Raw genomic sequence first — 20,519 nt, forward strand, 5'->3', positions numbered from 1 at the left:
GGAATTTAAAATTTTAAACTCATGTCTGTTCAGTAATCTGACCATTTATGGATATTTCACCTGTTCTTCTTGATGTTAATAACATTTTCAGTATTATTAAAAGTGTATAGGATGATTTTATCGCCATTATTGTTATTATTGTTAATAGAGTCGTGTGACGAGTTGTCTTTTGTCGATTTCAACAAACTGGCGCACTTGGAGTCGGGAGAACTGAAGTTTATTCTCCAAATACAATAATACCGAAATGTAAAGCAGGCAGTGGCTTTAGTGTGGGACATCATTAGGTCAATCAATTATAATCAAACGGTTCATTTGTCAGTTGCACACATCTGTAGCATTGCGACCACACGTGTTAGTTTAGTGTTTCACTGTGTGTAGCATTGTGCCTGAAGTGCACACAGGAAACAGTCGGCAGGTAATCTAACTCAGTAAAAATATCTTCTAATGGTTCACTGCAATCAGATAAGTTAAATATTTTGTTCAGTATAGTGTTCATATACGTCTTATGACGGTATTTACAAGGAGTGGTACTAGCGTAATTATTTCTTTGAAGTCAATGGACCCTAAAATTTCAGTCTTCATACCAATCCAGAATCAAAAATGAATACTGTTTTACTATAGAAACAGGTAATTAAATGGAAATGTCATATTATGTAAATAATTCTGGACGAGCGAATTTTCTTTGTTTTATTTCTGATATATGCTTTAAAATTAAATTTGACACCCATATCAATTCATTTACTTTTCTTAAATATTGTCACTATATTAATTACTGAAATACGTAACTAGAACAGATGAGTACAGGATCAAGGAAATATTGGTTTGGGGCCGATCAAAAACTGGATTTATGTGACGTTTTGTTCTTTTATATTCCTGAGGAAGCGGACTTGAATTCATGTCTCTTAAAATGTTATAAACAATTCTGTTGATTTTATTCTGGTAATTTTTAACAAGTTATGTTGGTAAACTAATGTATTGCTGGAAGAATACTTAATTTAAGCCAATAAAGGAATTTTTAGAACAGTGTAACTGCAGATTTCTCTCTTCCCCCCCCCCCCAATCAAGGACTTGGTGGTTTGTAGACAGTTTCTTCGTTCAGAAATTAAATTTGTCTTAATAAAACGTTCTAGCCATTCTACTAAGTTGCTCGTTGCATCTGGTGGTGAATCGGTTTTGTCATAGAATGTGGGAGTGCCTGAACAACTTATTTTGTTTTGAAATAACCAATTGTGCTTTATTACACTCTGATGATAATATAATTTTTTAGCAGATTTTTGATTTTTTCATTCCCAGTCCCGAATTGCATCGTTTTGAGATGGGTCTAACTCTTCTGCATCTGCTGGGGGCACATTCGCCCCGCCTGGTGGGTCTCCACCGGCGTCGTTTTGTGGTGGGACGCCACCTCCACCTCCAGGTGGTAGAGTTCCCCCTGGAGGACTCGATGGTGTGCCCTGTCTTCTGAATATCAAGTTTATGATCCTTACCAGTACATCCAAAAATGAGTTGCACCTCTGTGATCCTGCAAAGCGAAGAGACATTTGATTTGCATATTTCAAATATTATATGGACGAGCTTCGGCTTCAAAAGGATTGCTATATCCTTTGAACACTGTTATTCTTGGCAAACGCTAAACAACTTTTAACAGTGTTTATGGTCGTGGGTTTTGTAACATAAAAACTAAAATTTTATCGGCATATGTTTTGTCATGAAGTTGGCTCTAAAAATATATATGCAGAATTATGTAAGCTGATATAAATTTTGAGCTGGCGTCGAATTATTGACTGGGGAAATAAAATCTTTGCCACCACACTTATGAAAGCTGCGAAATTATCCTGTTTTAGGTAACAATTGTTGAGTGTTAACATGTAGAACTCTGATTCACTTTTTGAAATCTTCTTAGATTGTTATTGGCTTTTGTGGACATTATGATTGCACTGTATTAGGAATAATTATTATATAGGAGAGATAACAAAATAATTACCGTATTAATAAACAAAATCTCTACAGGAACGTGAATACAAAATCGAAATAGGGCATAATTAGAAAGTAATCTGCTGACATAGTTATCCGTAAGGTGCTTGGATATGAATTTTACGAACGCGGTTAGATTTTTGATGGAGGAGAGGGTAAATAGGCCCTTATAAAAGCGAGCCATAATGATAAATCTGTGCTTTGAAGCTATAATGCCAATAATATAATGGCGTTTAAGCCTACCACCAGAAGGTTAAGAAACATGATCGTAAACTGTTGTAGATTTTGCAGAGTGTGAACGTCCCGATCACGTCAAACACGCTGAGAAGTGTTGTTACCATGGCAACGAATCACAACGCCTTCCACCTCATTTAGCTAGTATACGTACTTCTCTGTACAAACAAATACCATTTACCGTCTTTCCCTTCTTGACCGTCTAGACCGTCTTGATCGCCTTGTCCATCTGCCTGCTGTTGTCCAATACCAAGAAACTTCTTAGCCTTTTCGACCCATTCCTTTAGTTTCTGACCAACTTTCTCAAAGAAATCAGGGCTTCTTTTCTGCCTGGAGAACGTCGTCGTTTTGAATGGGTCGTCACTAACGGACTTTTGAATTTCCTTCCCGTGTAGGAACTTGAAACGCTTCCCAGCCACTGATACTCCTCCATCTGCACAATGCTTGCTGAGAACCAGGTCGGAGTCTGAAACATGACAAAAGAAACTCTGGATGCGCGGTGGAACTGATCGGATGAAATTGAGAATTTGTATCGAAAATCAGGATCAAGTTGTTAAACGCTAGTGCGAGGTTACTATAAAGATAACAAGTTTGATCCTTGGTTAATCTGACTGCAGGATTTAATATTTTACGTTTTTGTTTAGAAAATTGCTGGGATAGTATGTTAAAATAAACCACGACCGATTACATACGTAATCTCCACAATTTACTGTGCATGTTGAAAAAGTCTACCTATTCCTCGCCTATTCAAGAATCCTTCAGTGTGTTTCTATACTCTGTGCTAATGCACCCTAATTAGTCTCTTCCCTTCCAATCAGACTTTTGTTCAGAACCTCGCAGAAGGTAAAATGTCAGCGATCGATCTTTAACTGCGTGAAAAGGTCACAAACAATCAGTGAGCCTGACCTACGTAGAAACCCCAGCGTGTTTCTTCCTTGACGAAGCCAATCGTTCTATTGCCGTTTTCGTTGAAATTCATTTGCCAACTGTCCCATGGGAGAGGTGTTGTTAAATTTCCCTCCGCGAAACAGTTCCACGTGATGGTGTCGCTGTGGCCGTCACGCAGCCAGCAGACACCAGCGAGAGCCGTTTCCTTCCCAGTCTTGTTGAACAGGAATCCACCGCCGCTAATTTCTGTAACAGGTAGTACGTTCTTTAGGGCTGAAGGAGAACGGGTGTAGCCTACTTCGGGTTACAGGTCAGTGTTCTTATAAAGATGGCTGTCTTCCTCTGGAATGTTGCACCGTGTAATCTGGCAGAATTTTACTGACATTTTACAGTAGCTTGCTGTTTACATCATCGGGGCTGATGAAGGCAGTAAGCAGCTGTAAAACGTCGGTAAACTTCTACCAGATTACACAGCACGACAACGCAGAGAACGGACATCTTCATACTAGCCACCATAAGAGCCTGAGATCTTATTCAGCATTTTAACATTTTTTTTTTGTGGCGAGAGAATAAAATATAGGTAATTGTCTCAAAGTACAGCTAATCCTGTGTTCCTTACATGCACGCATAAACTATATCCTTACTGTTCTTAACGCTTCGTTGTGCTCTTTATTAATATTTATGCTTGAATGTGCGTAAGAATATTTGTACTGATTGCAGTCCACAGAATAACTTAAGGCATTAACATAATTGTTTCGGCGAGAAACACGCTTCCTAGCCGACAAATCACATTAAGATGGCTATTTTGAAAACGAGTAGAATGTGGTACGTAGAGAATTTTGAAATGTGCATACAGTCGCACGCACGCATCCATACAGCCCTACAAAATAACTTTCATGTCATATTGAAGTACATTTAAGTGACCACCTTAAGGACTTACCACTGTCGCCGTTGGATTCCCACGTCCAGGCTGTCCACCTCGCCCTTTGACCTGCGTCCCACACACTCGTTGTGCCTTGCGCCCATCCCAGGTCCCAGCCGAACTGCAGTCCCATTTCAGGACGTGACGCGTCCTTAAAATTTGGGAACTGGATGAGTACTGAACTGATGTAGGCATTGTGGTTCAGTGTCAGGTCCCACCAGAAGTCTGGAACCGTGGTTTGCTGCGTGTCGGAACACAACAAAGAACTTTAGTTACTTTGCTACAGAATGTTCTAGTTCAGTCAATAATTGCAGCAGTCTAGAAAGTACCTGTTTTACGGAACCCAAAAATTAATTTACTTACTCTCAAAACCCCGCCACTTTGTTCTGTCTTGGCGCAGTTGAGAACCACTTTTGATGACTGTCGTCTGCGATGTTGCGCCGTGTATTCTAGTAGAAGATTACCGACGTTTGCCAGTGCCGTTTAACCGGCAGTAAGAACCCCTGAAACGTCGGTAAACTTACACCAGACCACACGGGGCAACATATCCTTGACTAAATTTTACCGAAACATATGTAGCATTCTTAATTAGTGCGTTTAATATTGAATATATCTGCAGTTATCTGTCCTACCTTACACGCGCCTCGTTATCTCTACCAGGACTCGACATCTTGGCCGACAATTGTCATAGTTTATCTTAGTACTTACAGGTGATTGGTGGGGAAATGTATTGAAATAGTTAACGGCCAGTTCCACCTCATTATTTTCAGTTTTACCTTACTTTTCGATGCTATTGAACTCACATAGTTGATAGAGAGTCGTTAGAAACCAACGATCCACCGTACCATTCAACCCGAAACACGTCGTAGGCTGCCATATAAATTCACTTCCTAAAGCTACAGGTGTTATTTAATGCCTACTTACATTCTGGAACCCACTGGATGTGTATTTGGTGGATTTTGCGTGGTGCAGTGTAACCACTGCGAGGCACAGTGCCAGTAGGTGTCGCGGTGCCATTGTAACTGCCGGGCGGGCTGTTCGTCGGGACACTATGTGTGCCCGATCACCGGACATGGCACAAAGGAAGGGAAGTGCTAATGAGCGCCAGCCACATCACACTGCCAAGGGCAAACAACAATATTTTATGCTTGTGAGAATGAATGGACTTTTGGAGAAGCCGCTCTCTCGATAACATGCACTTTTTTAGTGTGGGCTTAAGTTCAGTTTATTTTATCTCATTGTGGTTTTATTTTTTTTTAAAAAAAACTGCGCTAAGTCAACGCGTGTAGGGGAATTATACGAAACTACTGAACGAATTTATGCGAAATTTTGTATTGAAGGTCTAACCTAAAAGTTTTCGATAAAATGTAAATTATATTAAGTTCTTTTTTTGTTCTTACTAAGATATTATAAATCTTTCGTACACTAAACTGAAATATATATATATATATATATATATATATATATATATATATAAGTAGGTATACGCAGAGCACCGTGGGAATTTATGTTATTTAATAAACCATTTGGAAGACATTCATGACGATTTTAAGATAACTTTATGATGAATGTTAGGGAGATAAATTACGAACATTGCAGGTGAATGGAACTGATTGTTTGATAAGTATTGCAGGGAAATATGATGATGTATTACTTATCTAGCTACTTTCTTTCTTTTCAGGTAAGCTGGCTTGCTACGAGTGGCTTGCTCTCATCTAGATGTGAGTAAAGAGAAAGTCTAAATTCTTTTAGAAAGTGCACGGGTGTAGATGAACGCGAAACTGAAAGTCAGAGGAAACAACTAATGAATAACTGAGAATTCAAGAGTAAAGAAAAGAGATTGAATGTGTAGAATTCTGTATGTTCAGTACAAAGGAAGAGGATGCAGAATCAGTTAAAAAAGGAGTAGAAAGGTGTATTGAATGGCTGGTGTGCTCTCGTCGGGGTAAAATTTGACATTCGCTGCCAAAGAACAGAATTTTTCCTATGATTCGTGAAGAGTATTTCTTCGAATTTATGTTACTTACTTTTGGGTTCTGCATGCTGAATTTTTAGGTTTTGATTTTTAAAGATTTTCATATTTTGAATTTATATCAAATGCTGGCAAAAGAATTTTAAAAAAATGAGGCCAGAAGGTACTTATAGATCGAAGATCGCGGAGGCATGCCTCAACGTACAACTTAATTACCAGTTTAATTATTCGTGTTTTTTCCGTCTAATCACAATTGTATATAAATAAAATTATACATAAGATATTAAAATATCATTTACATATTTGGTATAACTTTTTACTACATGTTTCGGTTACATTGAACCATCTTCAGGTGTAAAGTTAAAAGTTAAAAGTTATAATCTTATAAACTAAAACTTAATTACTGTTGTTGTGTAACTTCTGATGATGTTTACTGCCAAATTCATTGGAATGAGGGTATATTTTGAAGTGATAGTGGTTTAACATTGGCCTGTAACGTAAATAATTAAAATATTTTTAATTATTACTGAACTTGAAAGAACGAGTATAGAAGACAAAAATATAAAAATGGAAGGTAAAATGTAAATTTTACATTTTACCTTCCATTTTTATCTTATGTATAATTTTATTTATATACAATTGTGATTGGACGGAAAAAACACGAATAATTAATTTTTAATTCACAATATGACGCAATTATATCAACTTAATTACCAGTTTTAAAAGAGCCCACCAGCCACCGATCCCTATCCTGAAAGAGGTAAATCGATTGCATACCATCCGACATTAGTTTCGTGATATTGATATTAATGTTATCCTTTAATCTACACCTGTTTTATATACATTCCCGATCGCACAAGACATTTGTTTAATGTTTCATATTTAACAACTGTAATTTATTACTTTTATCACTAATTCCTTATCAATTTCTTTGTGTTTAATACGCTGATAACACGCGGTCCGACTTTTGTGTGTGAAATTTCAAAGAGACTCGCGTGGAGTGGCGAATTGGCGACCCCTAGCAGAGAAGAAAAATGAGTTTCATACTCTGATCGAACAATGCAGGCTAGTCGAGGAGGGTAAATAATGGAATTGTATTGTATACCCACGGCCTTGGTGCAACCTAATGTCGCAGAGGCGGTATCATTATCACACTCTACTATTGTATTCTGCAGTGTATCGGAGCGGTCACTGAACACAAGGAAACTTCGACAATAATCTCGGGACACGTGTATTATTCGGTATCCTTTGATCGAGAAGAGGGTACTGATAAATGGTGGATCTAGTAGGATGAAACCTTCCGGAGAAAATTCTATACTTGATAAGAAGTTACATAATTTGTACTGTTAGCAAAAATATAATTTCTGTAATCAAGTCAGGAGGATGAGATGAATGTGATATGTAGCACGCACATTGTGAAGACGATAAATGTATACGTTATTTCAGTCGGAAGATTTTGAGACAAGAGACCTCGTGAGTGATCTAGGCATAATGCGAGGATGATATTAAAATGAATCTGTAAGAAAGTGGCGGTACTTTCCTGATAAGCGGAGCTATTGCCACCGTTTCAAGAAGGACTCTACTGAATGGAAGTATAGTATCTTACAATTCATCCCGACAAATGTAACAATTTATGAATAGAGATGTCTTTCTGGTAGAACCGTGTCTTAGTGCAGTGGACACAATATCAGATGTAGGACTGTAGTGAATTTGACAAAGTTATGTGATTGAAAGCGACCATTCCAATAAATGTAGAATCTTATTTTTAACAAGACTAGATCGGCGTCAGCAGATTTGGTCAGACACGTTTTATATGTTCGATATTTTCAGTTTTATATAGTGTAGCGTGTCGTGGCTAATTCTACAGTTTTATTGCGGAATTTTCTTGGTGGCAGCTCGGTCAGTATAGCTGGAACCTTGGAATTAGTTTAAGCGAGAATACTAACCATCGGTTACCACAACGAAAATACATTCTCTTTATATTGTGAGGTAAACAAACGTTCTGTAACATCTAATATCTGTATGCACTGCGATACATTTTGCATGTAATTTCACTTGTGCTTCATAATTTTTGTTCAAGCGTCTGTAAATTCAGGAAATTTCTAGTTATGTCATTTTATGTTCTATATAAACATTAGTTATTCATAATAACTTCTATCCTACATTAACCGTACTCCGACATGTTTCTGTGCCCTGCTGATGGAATATTTAACGTGGAATGAAATTTAAAAACAAAAACCAGGAACTCATTATTACAGCGTCCAATGATATTTCGAGGATCCATACACTGGTACATGACGCAGCAGCTGTGTGTGGTTCCGGTCTCACATAAAAGTAAATAAATAATGATGATATAAAACTGACAAGGTTGAAGATCACTAAATTCAGATAATTTTTTTAACGTGAAATCAACCAGTCGTGAATTACATTCTCGAAAATATTTGTATACAGTTTATTTTGCTAGAAAATTACCGTCAAGAATGACAGAAAAAGTAAAGTATTAGCACATTTTTATTGGAAAGTATAACAAAACAGAATATATTTATATGTAGTCATAAATTTATCGTAGGTTATACATTGCATTGTTTTGATAAGTTTCTAATACAGACGTAGGGCCTTCTCGATATTTCCTGTTCTGTCAACAAGCTGATTTCGATAAACAACTGAATCAGTAAACAAGAAAGAAAACAATGTTCACAAACGTTTGTTCATGCATTTCTGTGAAATTGTGGAAAGTATGTTCATTAGATCGCCGGTCACAATGACCGTGGGTTCGAATCCCACTCGAAGCAATTTGTGTGTTTTTATACTAACTAACTAACTAACTAGATGGCTTAGGGAACGCGAAGGTTCATCACCGAATTAACCAAAGCCCTCCACCGGTCCCTGTCCTGGGCCAACAAAATCCACTCTCCTTCATCTCCTATCTCCCATAGATCCTGTTTGATATTATCCTCCCATCTATGTCTAGGTCTCCCCAGCGGTCTCTTTCCTTCAGATTTTCCTACCAATACCTGGTGTATACTTCTTGTCCCATGCATGCGTGCTACATGACCCACCAATCTCATTCTTCTTGACTTAATCGCTCATCAATATGCAGTTTTCTCCATACCGCATCGTCTTCTCCCCTAGACCCACATATTCTCCTCAAACCCCTCCCTCAGAATCAGAGACCGTGTTTCACACCCATACAAAACAACAGGTAAAATTATTGTTTCTTATATTTTAACCTTTATTGTGTTTATACATTGGATATTATGATGCTTTGTTACACATACAAATATTATTCTCAGTAAGAGGGTATTGTTGCTGAGAGTCTCACATTATAACCTTTTGTCATTTTAAGAACATAAATTGTCTTCTTTGTTATTTCGTTAAATATTCACCGCATAAGTTGAGAAATGTTTGAAATAAAAGTTATAGAACTTAATTAGATATTATAATGTGTACAGATTTTATTTTGAATCAATCAGTACAATTTTAGATTTTGTTCGTTTCTGCTATTTTGATTTGCAAAATGCGACATAGTTTAAACTTAATTTGGAACTGTTTTTTTTTTTCGGTTTTTCGCAGGCCACATATGCATATGGATAGCTTTGTTTACGTTATATTGCAGTTATCTGTCCGGTCACATTTACAGAATTTCTCTTGTCACGTTTTAATGTGGTTTTTGCCAACGGATTCTATCTATAACTTCTGTCTTTGATGTTATGTACATATTTCAGTTCTGACGATTGTAATGTGACCTATGAATGTACCCGTGTTCTGTGGTGTGGACTTACAACGACAGTGGTCTATTTCCATAATTATATTGTGTACATTTTTACAGTCTGACAAAAAATAACTGAATGAAATTCATAGAAGTCTGCTTAATCGTTGCCACTTAAAGGGGAATAATGAATATAGAATTGATTGCAATTTATTCCTGACCCGAAGTGCTGAGAGCTACGCTTATATTACTTTTGGCGGGATTTTTTAATTACGCGCTCTTTGAAGATCATTTGTTTGCTCTGTAATGCTGATTATTGAGATTAAAATATATAAAACTCTAATTTTATTTCTTATTTGTACAGGTATGAAACCTCGAGGAGAATGAGATGGGCGGGGCATGTAGCACGTAGAGAGGATTTTTGTTGGAAAGGAAGAGCCCACGCAGAAAACCTTGGTGTAGATAGGAGGAAATTAAATTTGTTCTTAGAGAAAAAGGGATTAGGGATGGAAATTTTATTCGCCTAACGTAGGCTAGGGTAAAGTGATGGAGTACTGTTGCGAATATTGCTTCATAAAATAAGTAAATTTCTTGAGCGAATATGTGCTTCTCAGAAATAATTCAGATCAATAATGTTGCTGTTTTATGTCTACTACGTGTACAAAGGATCAATTGCAAGTACCATTAAGGCCTGTTCTATGTCTGCAGTAATTCTGTTTTATTGCATTTCCCTCCGATACGCAGGTCACGGTCATTATCAGGATAAACAATGCAATAACGGGCAAGCGAAAAGGAAACTGCACAGAGAAAAAGAATATCGAGTGTACCTTGTTAGTATATATCTGTGGAATGCATCTAATAATAATCTAGTAAATTTTAATTTAATACTCGAAATTACTGTTTTGGGTGTTCAGAGTTGGCTCAGCGAAAATCAAAAAAAACCCTAATAATGTCGAAAAAAGTACGAGATTGGAAAAAAAACATGAGCTAACCAAAACTGTCCGCAGCTGTGATCTTTGTCGATTTAATTGAAACCCGTATCGTATCGTATCGTATCGCATGTTTCAGCTCGTATTACAACGACCGCTTTTTTTTACAGTCGCTTTGAAATCAGTTCCGTGAAATGTAACAATGCCGAAAATTACGAAATCTCGTATTTTCGTGTTTTCTCTCGTGTGGGTCGTTGAATACGTTTTAGTGTTACTTTATGTAACGCTATATCCCATAATATTTTGAAAGTTCAAAGTACAGTAGGGTAATTATTAATTGTGGGTACAGTGGCTGTAAATTTTAATGACATTTTTTTAAGAAATATATTTCCCTCTTAGTCACACCTCCAGTGTATAAATCCGTGAATGTATCATACATACATAAATATGTAGCAGTGAGAAAGTACAGTGACTTCAAGGAAAAACAAGTATTTATTATCTCTGTTTCTCCCTCTAAGTTATAGTTTTATGGATGATTGTTAAGTAATATAACAACGCTCATTAATGAATTTTTCATGATGTCTACTATACTCCACATTTTTGCTTAAAATAATTACTCCTTAATAATTATTGCTTCGTATTCGAGAACTAACGACACCATTTTTTTTCTGTAGGTGAAGAGTAGGTCGTTATTTATATACACACTATAAAGGTCACTGAAAATGAAGTTCTAAGTGAAGTTAATATTTATCTCTTTAAACATTTCACGATTAAAATACATAATTTCCTGTTCATATTATTATCCTCAGGCCCAGTAGCTCTATGTATTATACAATATTTATTACCTGCTTTGAAGTCCAGAATGGAACAAGAGCAGAAAGATATTTAATTATCCTTTAATGCCTTAATTCAGTTATGTTTTCATTTGTTTTAATCTTTTCGCTTATTTTCATAACAATTTTTGTGTAATCTATATTAATTTAATATTCTTTTTAATTTATAATAATTCTTGTTTCAAGTCTCCACTTTTATTTAACATTTTATAGTTTAATGTGACAGTTCAATTTTCCTGACATACACTGAAAATATTCTGAAATTTGTTCTGCGTTGCGTGTTAGTGTTACTACGACAGCACATCCTAGCACACGAAGCGACCGGACACAGTATTTTAATTCCGCTGTAGATTTGTATTGAACCAAACTTCCGTTCTAGGTTTTCCCTATTACCTCTTTGTTGCTGTTTCAAGAATAGTATCAGCTTGCTCAGGGGAATCCACGGAGTGGAAGATAAATACTTTGCTCTTCAGATACATTTACGCTACCAAAGTTTTGTTTATTTGTACACGTCACTTTGATTACAACTTTAAATGTCTCTGTTTGTTTTCAGGCTTTCAGTTTAATTGAAGATAACGGTCCGAAGCTGACTTTATGAAGTTTAACAAATGGTTTTAGAGTAATTTTACTCTTTCTGAATAAATACATGCATAAGATTATTACTTTGAATTAATGGGTATGCGCCAAGGGATGAGGCATGAATAAAAAACAGAACAAATTGAAGCATATGGCTTCTTTTGTATTATGCCTTAACAGACATGCAGAATTATACTCATTAAGAACTATTTTCTGTTTTATGACTAACTCCATGGAGTAGAATTTTTTTAGAAACCATCAGTCGCATTGCAGTTCTAGAAATATACCGGCTTTTTTTACGTGTCCGTAAGAACCCGCCTCTGGAGTGTGTCCTGAGCTAGATTTTTACAGTGCGAGGCTTTTAGAGCCCCAACCAACCCCGTTGCTTATTGAACATACTTGGACCCCTCCCCCTTGTGTCTGGTTGCCAAGGGAAGCAATTGCGGTGGATGTGAAGTTACATCCGGAAAATGTGACGAAATAGAGTTCCTTGTTAATCAAAATTATGGAAGAAAATAATCTTTGTGAATTTTTCTGCGAACATATTATTATGTTTTTAAACTGTCCCCTTTATAGCCAAAGAAAATAACTTTCTCGTCATATTTACTTATTTCTTCTACGACATTATTATTTTCATAAGTTTCTGTTCTTATCATTTCTGCTGTCTATATTTATGCCTGTTTATGCTTCTTATACCTCGGTTGTTTGCATAGTACTTTGTCTCCATGAAATCCTTCTTAAGTATCCTCCAAGTTTATTTGTTAATTTCATGTATTTCAGCAATTTTACTTAGGTCTAAGCTTCCTTCACAGCTCTGTATTTATCATTATTTTCTACAGCATAAACTGATCACATATTACATCAGCTGTAATAATAGAAGGATTTATAATTATGCAGTTGAAATTTTTAATATAAATTTAAATTTAAATTTAAATTCAAAACGCGTTTTTGTAGTTAATGATCCCGCAACTATTAACCAAGTCGACTAATAAACAGTAAACAACAAAATAAATGCTTCATTAGTTAGTTATAGTGCTCGTTAATTATGTGTTTGTTTGTTTGTTTGCCGATAAAACAGCGTGGCTGATTTTCCACCCAATGTAAGCAAGAACGGTACCAAGTGGAAGAACATAATCTTATCCCTGTAGGCGTGTGTATGTTGGAATATTGATGTGTGTCGACTCTTCTACCTTCAGCCTCGATGATACTCCCGTCTATCACCTCAGTTGCCTTCAGCACTGGCTAAAACCATTTCTTGCGTGCATTTTACAAATACGCAGTGTGCCTGAAGAATATACGAAGATTGATGGATGAGACGTTACCGCGGTTTAGAAAAATGATTGATTCCTGGCCCGTGTATATTAATATGGCTTACGCATATCCAAATCTGACAGATTTTCATTGCTGTAAAAATGACGGGGCCATAATTATTCTTAATTTTCCGTTCAAAATAAATCACGCCTAAATACAACGCCTTTAACCATTTAAATATAATTTTCGATAATAAAGTTTGATATTCCGGTTTCTAACACAGAATAGTCTTGTAGGTGTTTACCAACGTTTCGGAGGAACATTTCTCTTCCGTCTTCACAACCCAGGCGACCATGAAAAGCCTGTAATTTTCGGTATATAGGCAACGAACGTGTATATAATTCATGGAAACGACGGTTTTCTGAAATAAGATTGGTTAAATTTTGTTTCTTAAACAGTACGAATGGGTTCATCACATTTATATCAGTTTACATATGCGTTAATAGTTCTTTTCCTCGTCTAAAAATGTTGGTAAATCAGTTTCCTTCCTCTTATTCGTTTGTAATGCCAATAAGATCGAATACAACAAAACTTATCTGTCTTTCTTGAATACAATTCGTCTTGGTAAGGAATTATCAAGGTAGATCATTGCTTCCAAGAGAAATTTAGCACTGAAGAATGATATTAATTTTGTGAAAATTTTATACCTATGAGACTAATTTTGTTGCGTCATTGAATTAAGAATCTTTCTCCTTGTTCTTGCGAGGCAGATAAATACCAGAGCGGACCGTTGAATATTTGATGATATCTCAGCGAACTTTTTTCAGGAGGTCCTGGAGTGGTACGCTAAAATATCACATCAGTTTAATTCAAGCCGTGGTCTATTATTCTTCTCACTGCGGTTCACTTTAACAGGCACACACTGCATTATCACCCTTACAACTCCGGACAACCTGTTCTATCCTCAGGCAGTGGCAAATTACAATTTATCTCTCGGTGGAAATGGGACTGCTGCATTTTAAGAACCATATTTTTGTAGTATGTAAAAGTAGTTGTAATTGATTGTGGGTCCCACAGTTCAGACGGTTGTATGTACAAAATGTGTGGGTTGTGGGACTTTCGCACATTCGTGTGATGTTAATCACGTTTACAACCATGAAAGATCATTGGATAAAGATCAAAATTGTCAACATTTTGGAAAACATGGTCAGACGTCTATGCCAGTTGTGTGGAACATTTTATCAAATCTTATTTTGAAGTCTTTGACTTGTAATCTTAGTCCTAAAAGCCTGTAATTCAAGTGATGTTTGAACCTAGTACAATCAGACTGAAAATCGAAGGTCTTGCCGCGTAATCGCAGTTATTACTAGGTCGCGTTCAAATAATAGCTTGCTGTTGTTCAGGTTGGTGCAGTAGTTATTTGATAGCGCAACGGCTTTGGCAGGGAGTACGTATCAGATTTATTTTATTGTGCTGTAAAATAAGTTTCATTCTTACAGGAGCATTTCACGGCCGTAACTTTCTTAAAACGATTAATCCGACCTTTCCGGACCAGTAGTTAGCATTCTTGTTCCGTGTTCAGTAGGTCCCGGATTCGAATCTTGACTTTAAAACCGCCTATCCTTAATTGGATTTTTCATGATTTTCTTCAGTTTATCCATATAAATACCTGGTCAGATACCTTCAAAATAGACAGGTCCGTTTTGCTCCACAGTCTTTTGAATTTGGCATTCATAATATATATATCTTTTGTTGTTAGAAAAACATCGTTAAATAACAAAATAATCCAATCTGTTTGCAATGGTTATGAAGTCTGTGACTATGACTAATTTCAATCGAGAATCTCTGTTCTTGTTTTATGTCATTTTTTGAGCTATACTTTAAATGTACTGTTAAGTCTAATTCCGTCAAATCAGCGTTCTGTTTAATATGGTTAAACAGCAACTAGTCAGGAGCTACAAATTTTATATGGAGACTACGTAAAATGGTGGGGCTTACATATGTTAAAATAGTGTTTATTATAAAATTCTCCACGATTTCTACCTCCACTCGCAACATAATGCATGAAAATTCTGGGTGGAATACAGAGCTATATAACTTTATTATGTTGTAAATGTAATTTACTGGGCCATGTAGTTCCTTTGATATTGTCCTTTACAGTCTGCGTTTCTGTTTCGACGCTTACTTTGTTCGTCGAGAGCTATTATACTCTATTACAATGTATTAGAAACTTCTCTGTGTTGCCAGAAGGCCTTGTAAGGTCTAGGTCTCAACCATTTCATATTTCATTACACACGACTCACAGGTGGAAATGTGGAAATCCCATATTTAGCAAATTAATATAATTTTACGTATCACTGTAGGGTATTTGGACATACTATTACCGCCGTTTGCCACACACTGATCTTTCGCAGACAGAACAAAGATCTATTTTTGGTCTCTTTGTTGTATACGGAAGAAGCCGCACTGTATAACAATTTTCGTTTGATATGTATGTATATGCACGCCATTGCCTTTATTACAAATGTGACGTGTTTGCAATGAACAAAGCCAAAAGTGTATTTATCCGTATAGTCTGAGACAAAATCTGAAGGTATTCTGTAAAGGTTATGTGACGGTGATTATTTGCCTCTCAGTCGTTAGGTGTTGTCAATTTCCTGGGCCAGATTTGATACGAATGGCATTTCGGGATCCGATAAGAAGAAACATTACCTGACAAAATTAATGCTGATTCCCTTCACCAGATTTAATTGAGACAAGTCGAGCAGCGTTGGAGAGTAAACAAAATGAGAGTTAATATACTCACCTTAATTCAATGTATTTATTTAGTCTTTTATTGGATATATTATAAAGCATCTGCATTCCAGTATAAACCACCTCGTTAATTAAATGGGGGTTTGCGCAGGTCCTGCATGTAATTTGCTCCAAAAGATATAATTTATTTTGGTTTTGTGTAGCGCAGAGAATGCATGATTGATGAGTCGATTTCTTTAGACGTTAAAATTCATTATACCGTATCGGTTTTTCTAGATTTGGAATGGATTTAACTGGCTCAGGAGACAGAACATTGGGACGAACTTTGTGAACACGGTGATGACAATTCTGGTTCCATTAAGATAGAATTTTTCTTTATCATCTGAGCAACCATGAATTTCTCGAGTTAAATAAATGCTGCACAATGTAGTTACGTTACTACTAGGCAAGGTAGTTAGTTGTTACTAACGTCTACGTCACGTGCTTGTACACGCTGTCTGTAGTAATAACAATAGGCCTATATCATGAAGTTTCACTAGGGAACGAGTCTCAACTTTTTGAGAAGAGTTCTTCTTCATTTGCATAGTCTGCATGATGGTGTATAATATGGCTAAAAACCGTCCGAAACTTTGGCAAAGTTCAAATGTTTTGGGAAAGACATCAGATTAAATTCAGAGAATACATTCGTATTTCATAAGAACGTGCAGCTTAAAGTATACCAAGGCTATCTGTTGTTTTGTATGGATGTGGAACTTCGTCCCTGATCCTAAGTTTAGAACAGAGTGCTCAGGAGAATATTTGTTGGTAAGTGGGGAGAGTAATAGGAGGTTGGAAGAAATTTCGGAATGAGGAGGTTTATAATTTGCACTTTTCCCAAGATATTGCTAAGGTGATCGCATTATGATTGTGAAATGGAAGGTGGTTGAGAAATAATACAATCGGAATAGGTGAAGGAACTGGCCCTAGATGGGGGATCGTGTTAAAATTTAAGCCATAGTACGTGACGTTTTGGGCTGGAATGAATAGATGTAGGATAAGGTTCATTGCGAGCTCTTGTGAACGCGGTGATGAATCTCCTGGTTCCATACAAGACGGAGAGTTTATTGATCCATTGAGCGACTGATAGCTTCTCAAGTAGAACTCTGTTGAATGGAGCTAGTCTGAATAATGAGGTGCCACGAGTTTAAGGACACTTCGTAACTTAGCTTGAAATAATCCGGTGTGATAAAAACACTGCTTCTGTTTTTGCAAAGACCCAAACTGCAATTTAATTAAGCTTTTAAATGTCCTATCTTGTAGATTGTCATTAAGGGTAATGGACCAGTGTGTGTTCAGCCACTTATATTGGGCTATTCTGCTGCCGCTTGGGATAAAGTAATTGGTGGTGGGGGATTCTGCACATCGCGTGGCAGAATTTGCCGCTCGGAGATCTCACAAATCCACAGTAACGAGTGGCAAGGAATATGGTTGTTTTCCAGGCTCTAACGACATGTAGTCTGGTAGAATTTTACCAAAGTTTCAGATGTCGTTGCTTCCTCCACCATCGCCCTGATAATGAAGGCAGCAGGGACCTCTGAAACGTCGATAAACTGGCGCTACAATCCAGAAGACATCCATCTTCGTACTCACCGCCGTTAGACCCCAAAGCCTACAAAAGGCAAAGAGAGAGGGTTGAGTCGTTTGTTGTCTCTCTTCTTATTAATATTATTTGTTGGCATTATTTTATAGACGTACACATCTAGCTGATATTCGCATGGCTAACCAAAAAATTTCTTTCTCCCTTTTTAAACCCGAAGGATTATTACCGTGCCTACAAGTGCCCGCAGCTAGACCCTGCATCTAGTTCACATTTTCACACACTTTATTTAATATTATCCTTTCATTGATGTATTAGTGTCTCAAATTGCCTCTTTTCTTAGGGTTTTGCGACTACATCTTTGTAGAAATTTCTCATCCCCCCAGTGCGTACTGCATACTCTGCCAATCTCAATCTACTTGAGAAGAGCAGAAGTTATGAAACTTCTGGTTATGCAGTTTTCTCCATTTTATTACACTATTGTATTTTGTATCTCTAATCATTTTCGTACCTATTTTTCGCCAAACATTTTCAGTTCTCTTCCCTTATAGTGAGAAATCGATTTTCACAAAATGGATTGCCTATTGCAGTACCAATTCATGTGCAAATAGATTCGTTACTTTGTAAATAAGTCGTCGCGAGGCCTGTGTTTGCGCCTGGTGCACGCGTTTCATCTTCCTCGTTTTGGTAAGACACCGCCCATCTGCATAACACTGCCTGTTGCGTGGGCTTCAATTTCTGCATGTGTCGCCTGAAGGCAAAGTTTATGGCCGCGTCTACTGGAAAGCGACTCTGCCCTGTATTCGTATTCAGGTTCATCACAGAACCAAGTACCGTGCTCTCTGATCGACCTATTCCTGGCTCTGACACATGTGGCAGCTTCCTCAATGTTACTATTAAGTTTCTGTGTAAGTCTCGGGGGACACAGGCTTTATTCTATGTCTCAAAACACAGAATTCTTTCTTTTATATTTCTGATTTATTAGTAATTTTCTACTACTCCCTTTTTGTGGGGATCGGCCACACAAAACCTCCCTTGACAAAACGCAACACAAATAAGACGAACAAAGTTTGTGTAAAATCATGACCCTCTTTAATCGGACGTGGACAATTAAGGTTTGATGTACGACGAATGCGTTTTGACTGCGTCGTAAATTGAAGCTGAGAATCGAATTTCTTTAATTGACTCAAACTTTTCTATTGTTCGTATGACGCATTCTTTTCTTGCGTCGGGGCTATTAGAGATGTAAGTCATTACCGAAGCTACTTTGCTTCCTTGTCAGCTTGATGTTTCAATCTCATCGCTGTAATAGTCTGCTCTGTGTAACTTCAGACGTGTGCCAGCCACAAAGTGCCTGCTTAGTAGTTGGTCGGTCCTCATGGGAGCATCCACTGGTACTTACGCCTCTGACGTAACGGATTGCAGGAACAGAGGAAGCTTGTACTTCGCGGGCTGCCGTCTATATGCTTCATTTACACCTCATTTCACATTTGATACTTCGCCTGCAGACATCCACCTGCCTGCTTATTTGTGGTACAGAATCTTCCTTCAAAATTCAACAATCAATCTCCTGATTAAGAAATTCTCGTCTTTACATCACGTGAGGGATCATTACAGTTTTTACAGAATCTTAAGGAAAACATCAACACCCTTCTCCATACAAAATTGTCTTTAATCCTCGATGTAACTGATGTTCCTGATTCTTCTTTCCTTCGGGCTTCCAGAATCTCGTTTCACTGATGGTTTGTGTTCCAGTACTTTTTTTGTAGTCTGCTGTATTTATTTTGTATGTGTTGTGGCCATTTGTTTTGGCGGCTTTTAGTTGCCCTGAGAATATTTCAAAAGCTCACAGAGCGTATTTCATATATAACAGAGTTCCACATGACAACGTGTGCGGAGTTTAATGTGTTCATGAGTTCTTTCTGCTCTTTCTGGTGAGAGTGCATGTGACCCAGCTTATACGTCAGATCCTTGCTCTGTCTCGTAAAACATGCGCTGTACATGGAACCGCTCTCTGTTGTAGTTTGGTGATGCTGGCGTCATATGCACCTTAGTGCATAATATTTTCCTTAGTTGTACCATTGTCTTATGACCTAGGCTCGAACTCATAACGGCACCTTGCTCTCGACAGTGTATTTTCACACGCGTAATCGTCTCAATTTTGAAATGGTGGCCCCTGAAAGTCCTTGAAATTTCGTTTAATTTTAATTAATTCTGCTCTAATTTAAAGACAGTGATAGGCTGACTGTGTGATACACACATTGCGCATTGACCATTTGAAACCGAAACTCGTCCGAATATATTTTAAAAATCCAGTTCCTACTTCAGAGAGAACACAACACCTCTGCATGGCAGCGATCAGGTGGTTAACGGTGTTTAGGGAAATTATTATTGTGTTTTATTTTGGGAATTATACAAAACCGATAAATACTCAGTGTGGGCAAAACGAAAAACTGATTGTATGATTTCAGGTTTTCACAGCGGTGATTGTGAAGATTTCTGTCTTCTGGGCTGTCGCGCCGTGTACAGTCGGCGACTGTAATCTTGAGACTTGCGGGGTGAGGAAGTGGGGTGCCTTTAACGCTACGTAATTACTGCATCCCTTGCAAGTCTCAAGATTACAGTCGTGGACTGTAGTATGCTAGATGTTTACCAACGTTTTAGAGGTCATACTGCCCCCGTCACGAGGGAGCAACAACCCAGAAGACAGAAATCGAAAAATTGATTGTTTGAAGCAGGCGTTGAAGTGTTTATAGAGTGGTGAAAAATGAAGTACACGTAACGTGCACGGCGAACTGAATAGTAGTTTCAATTTCTTCATAACACATTTTGGCTTCAGTTTCTATGACGTCAGAAGCATTTCGCATGGACACAGAACACTTCATCTTCGTTTAAGAAAACTTG

General features: G+C 37.3%; 2 protein-coding genes across 3 annotated transcripts in view; one reads left to right on the forward strand and one right to left on the reverse strand.

Annotated features, from left to right (window-relative positions):
- The window catches only part of RYa-R (RYamide receptor), a 123,433-nt gene that overhangs the window by 39,272 nt on the left and 63,642 nt on the right, over positions 1 to 20,519 (forward strand). The gene's annotated exons all lie outside the window — the stretch shown is intronic.
- On the reverse strand, positions 674 to 5,115 carry LOC110832040 (uncharacterized). The gene is made up of 5 exons (XM_022068663.2): positions 4,940 to 5,115; positions 4,034 to 4,256; positions 3,112 to 3,339; positions 2,387 to 2,671; positions 674 to 1,519 (listed from the first exon to the last, which is right to left on the reverse strand). The coding sequence occupies exons 1-5, from the start codon at positions 5,087 to 5,089 to the stop codon at positions 1,284 to 1,286; spliced, it is 1,122 nt and encodes a 373-aa protein (XP_021924355.1). The 5' UTR covers positions 5,090 to 5,115; the 3' UTR covers positions 674 to 1,283.

Source organism: Zootermopsis nevadensis, unplaced genomic scaffold (genome assembly GCF_977971745.1).
Source record: "Zootermopsis nevadensis isolate Lab colony 2312 unplaced genomic scaffold, Znev_1.0 Znev_ptg000024l, whole genome shotgun sequence".
NCBI classification, from domain to species: Eukaryota; Metazoa; Arthropoda; class Insecta; order Blattodea; family Termopsidae; genus Zootermopsis; species Zootermopsis nevadensis.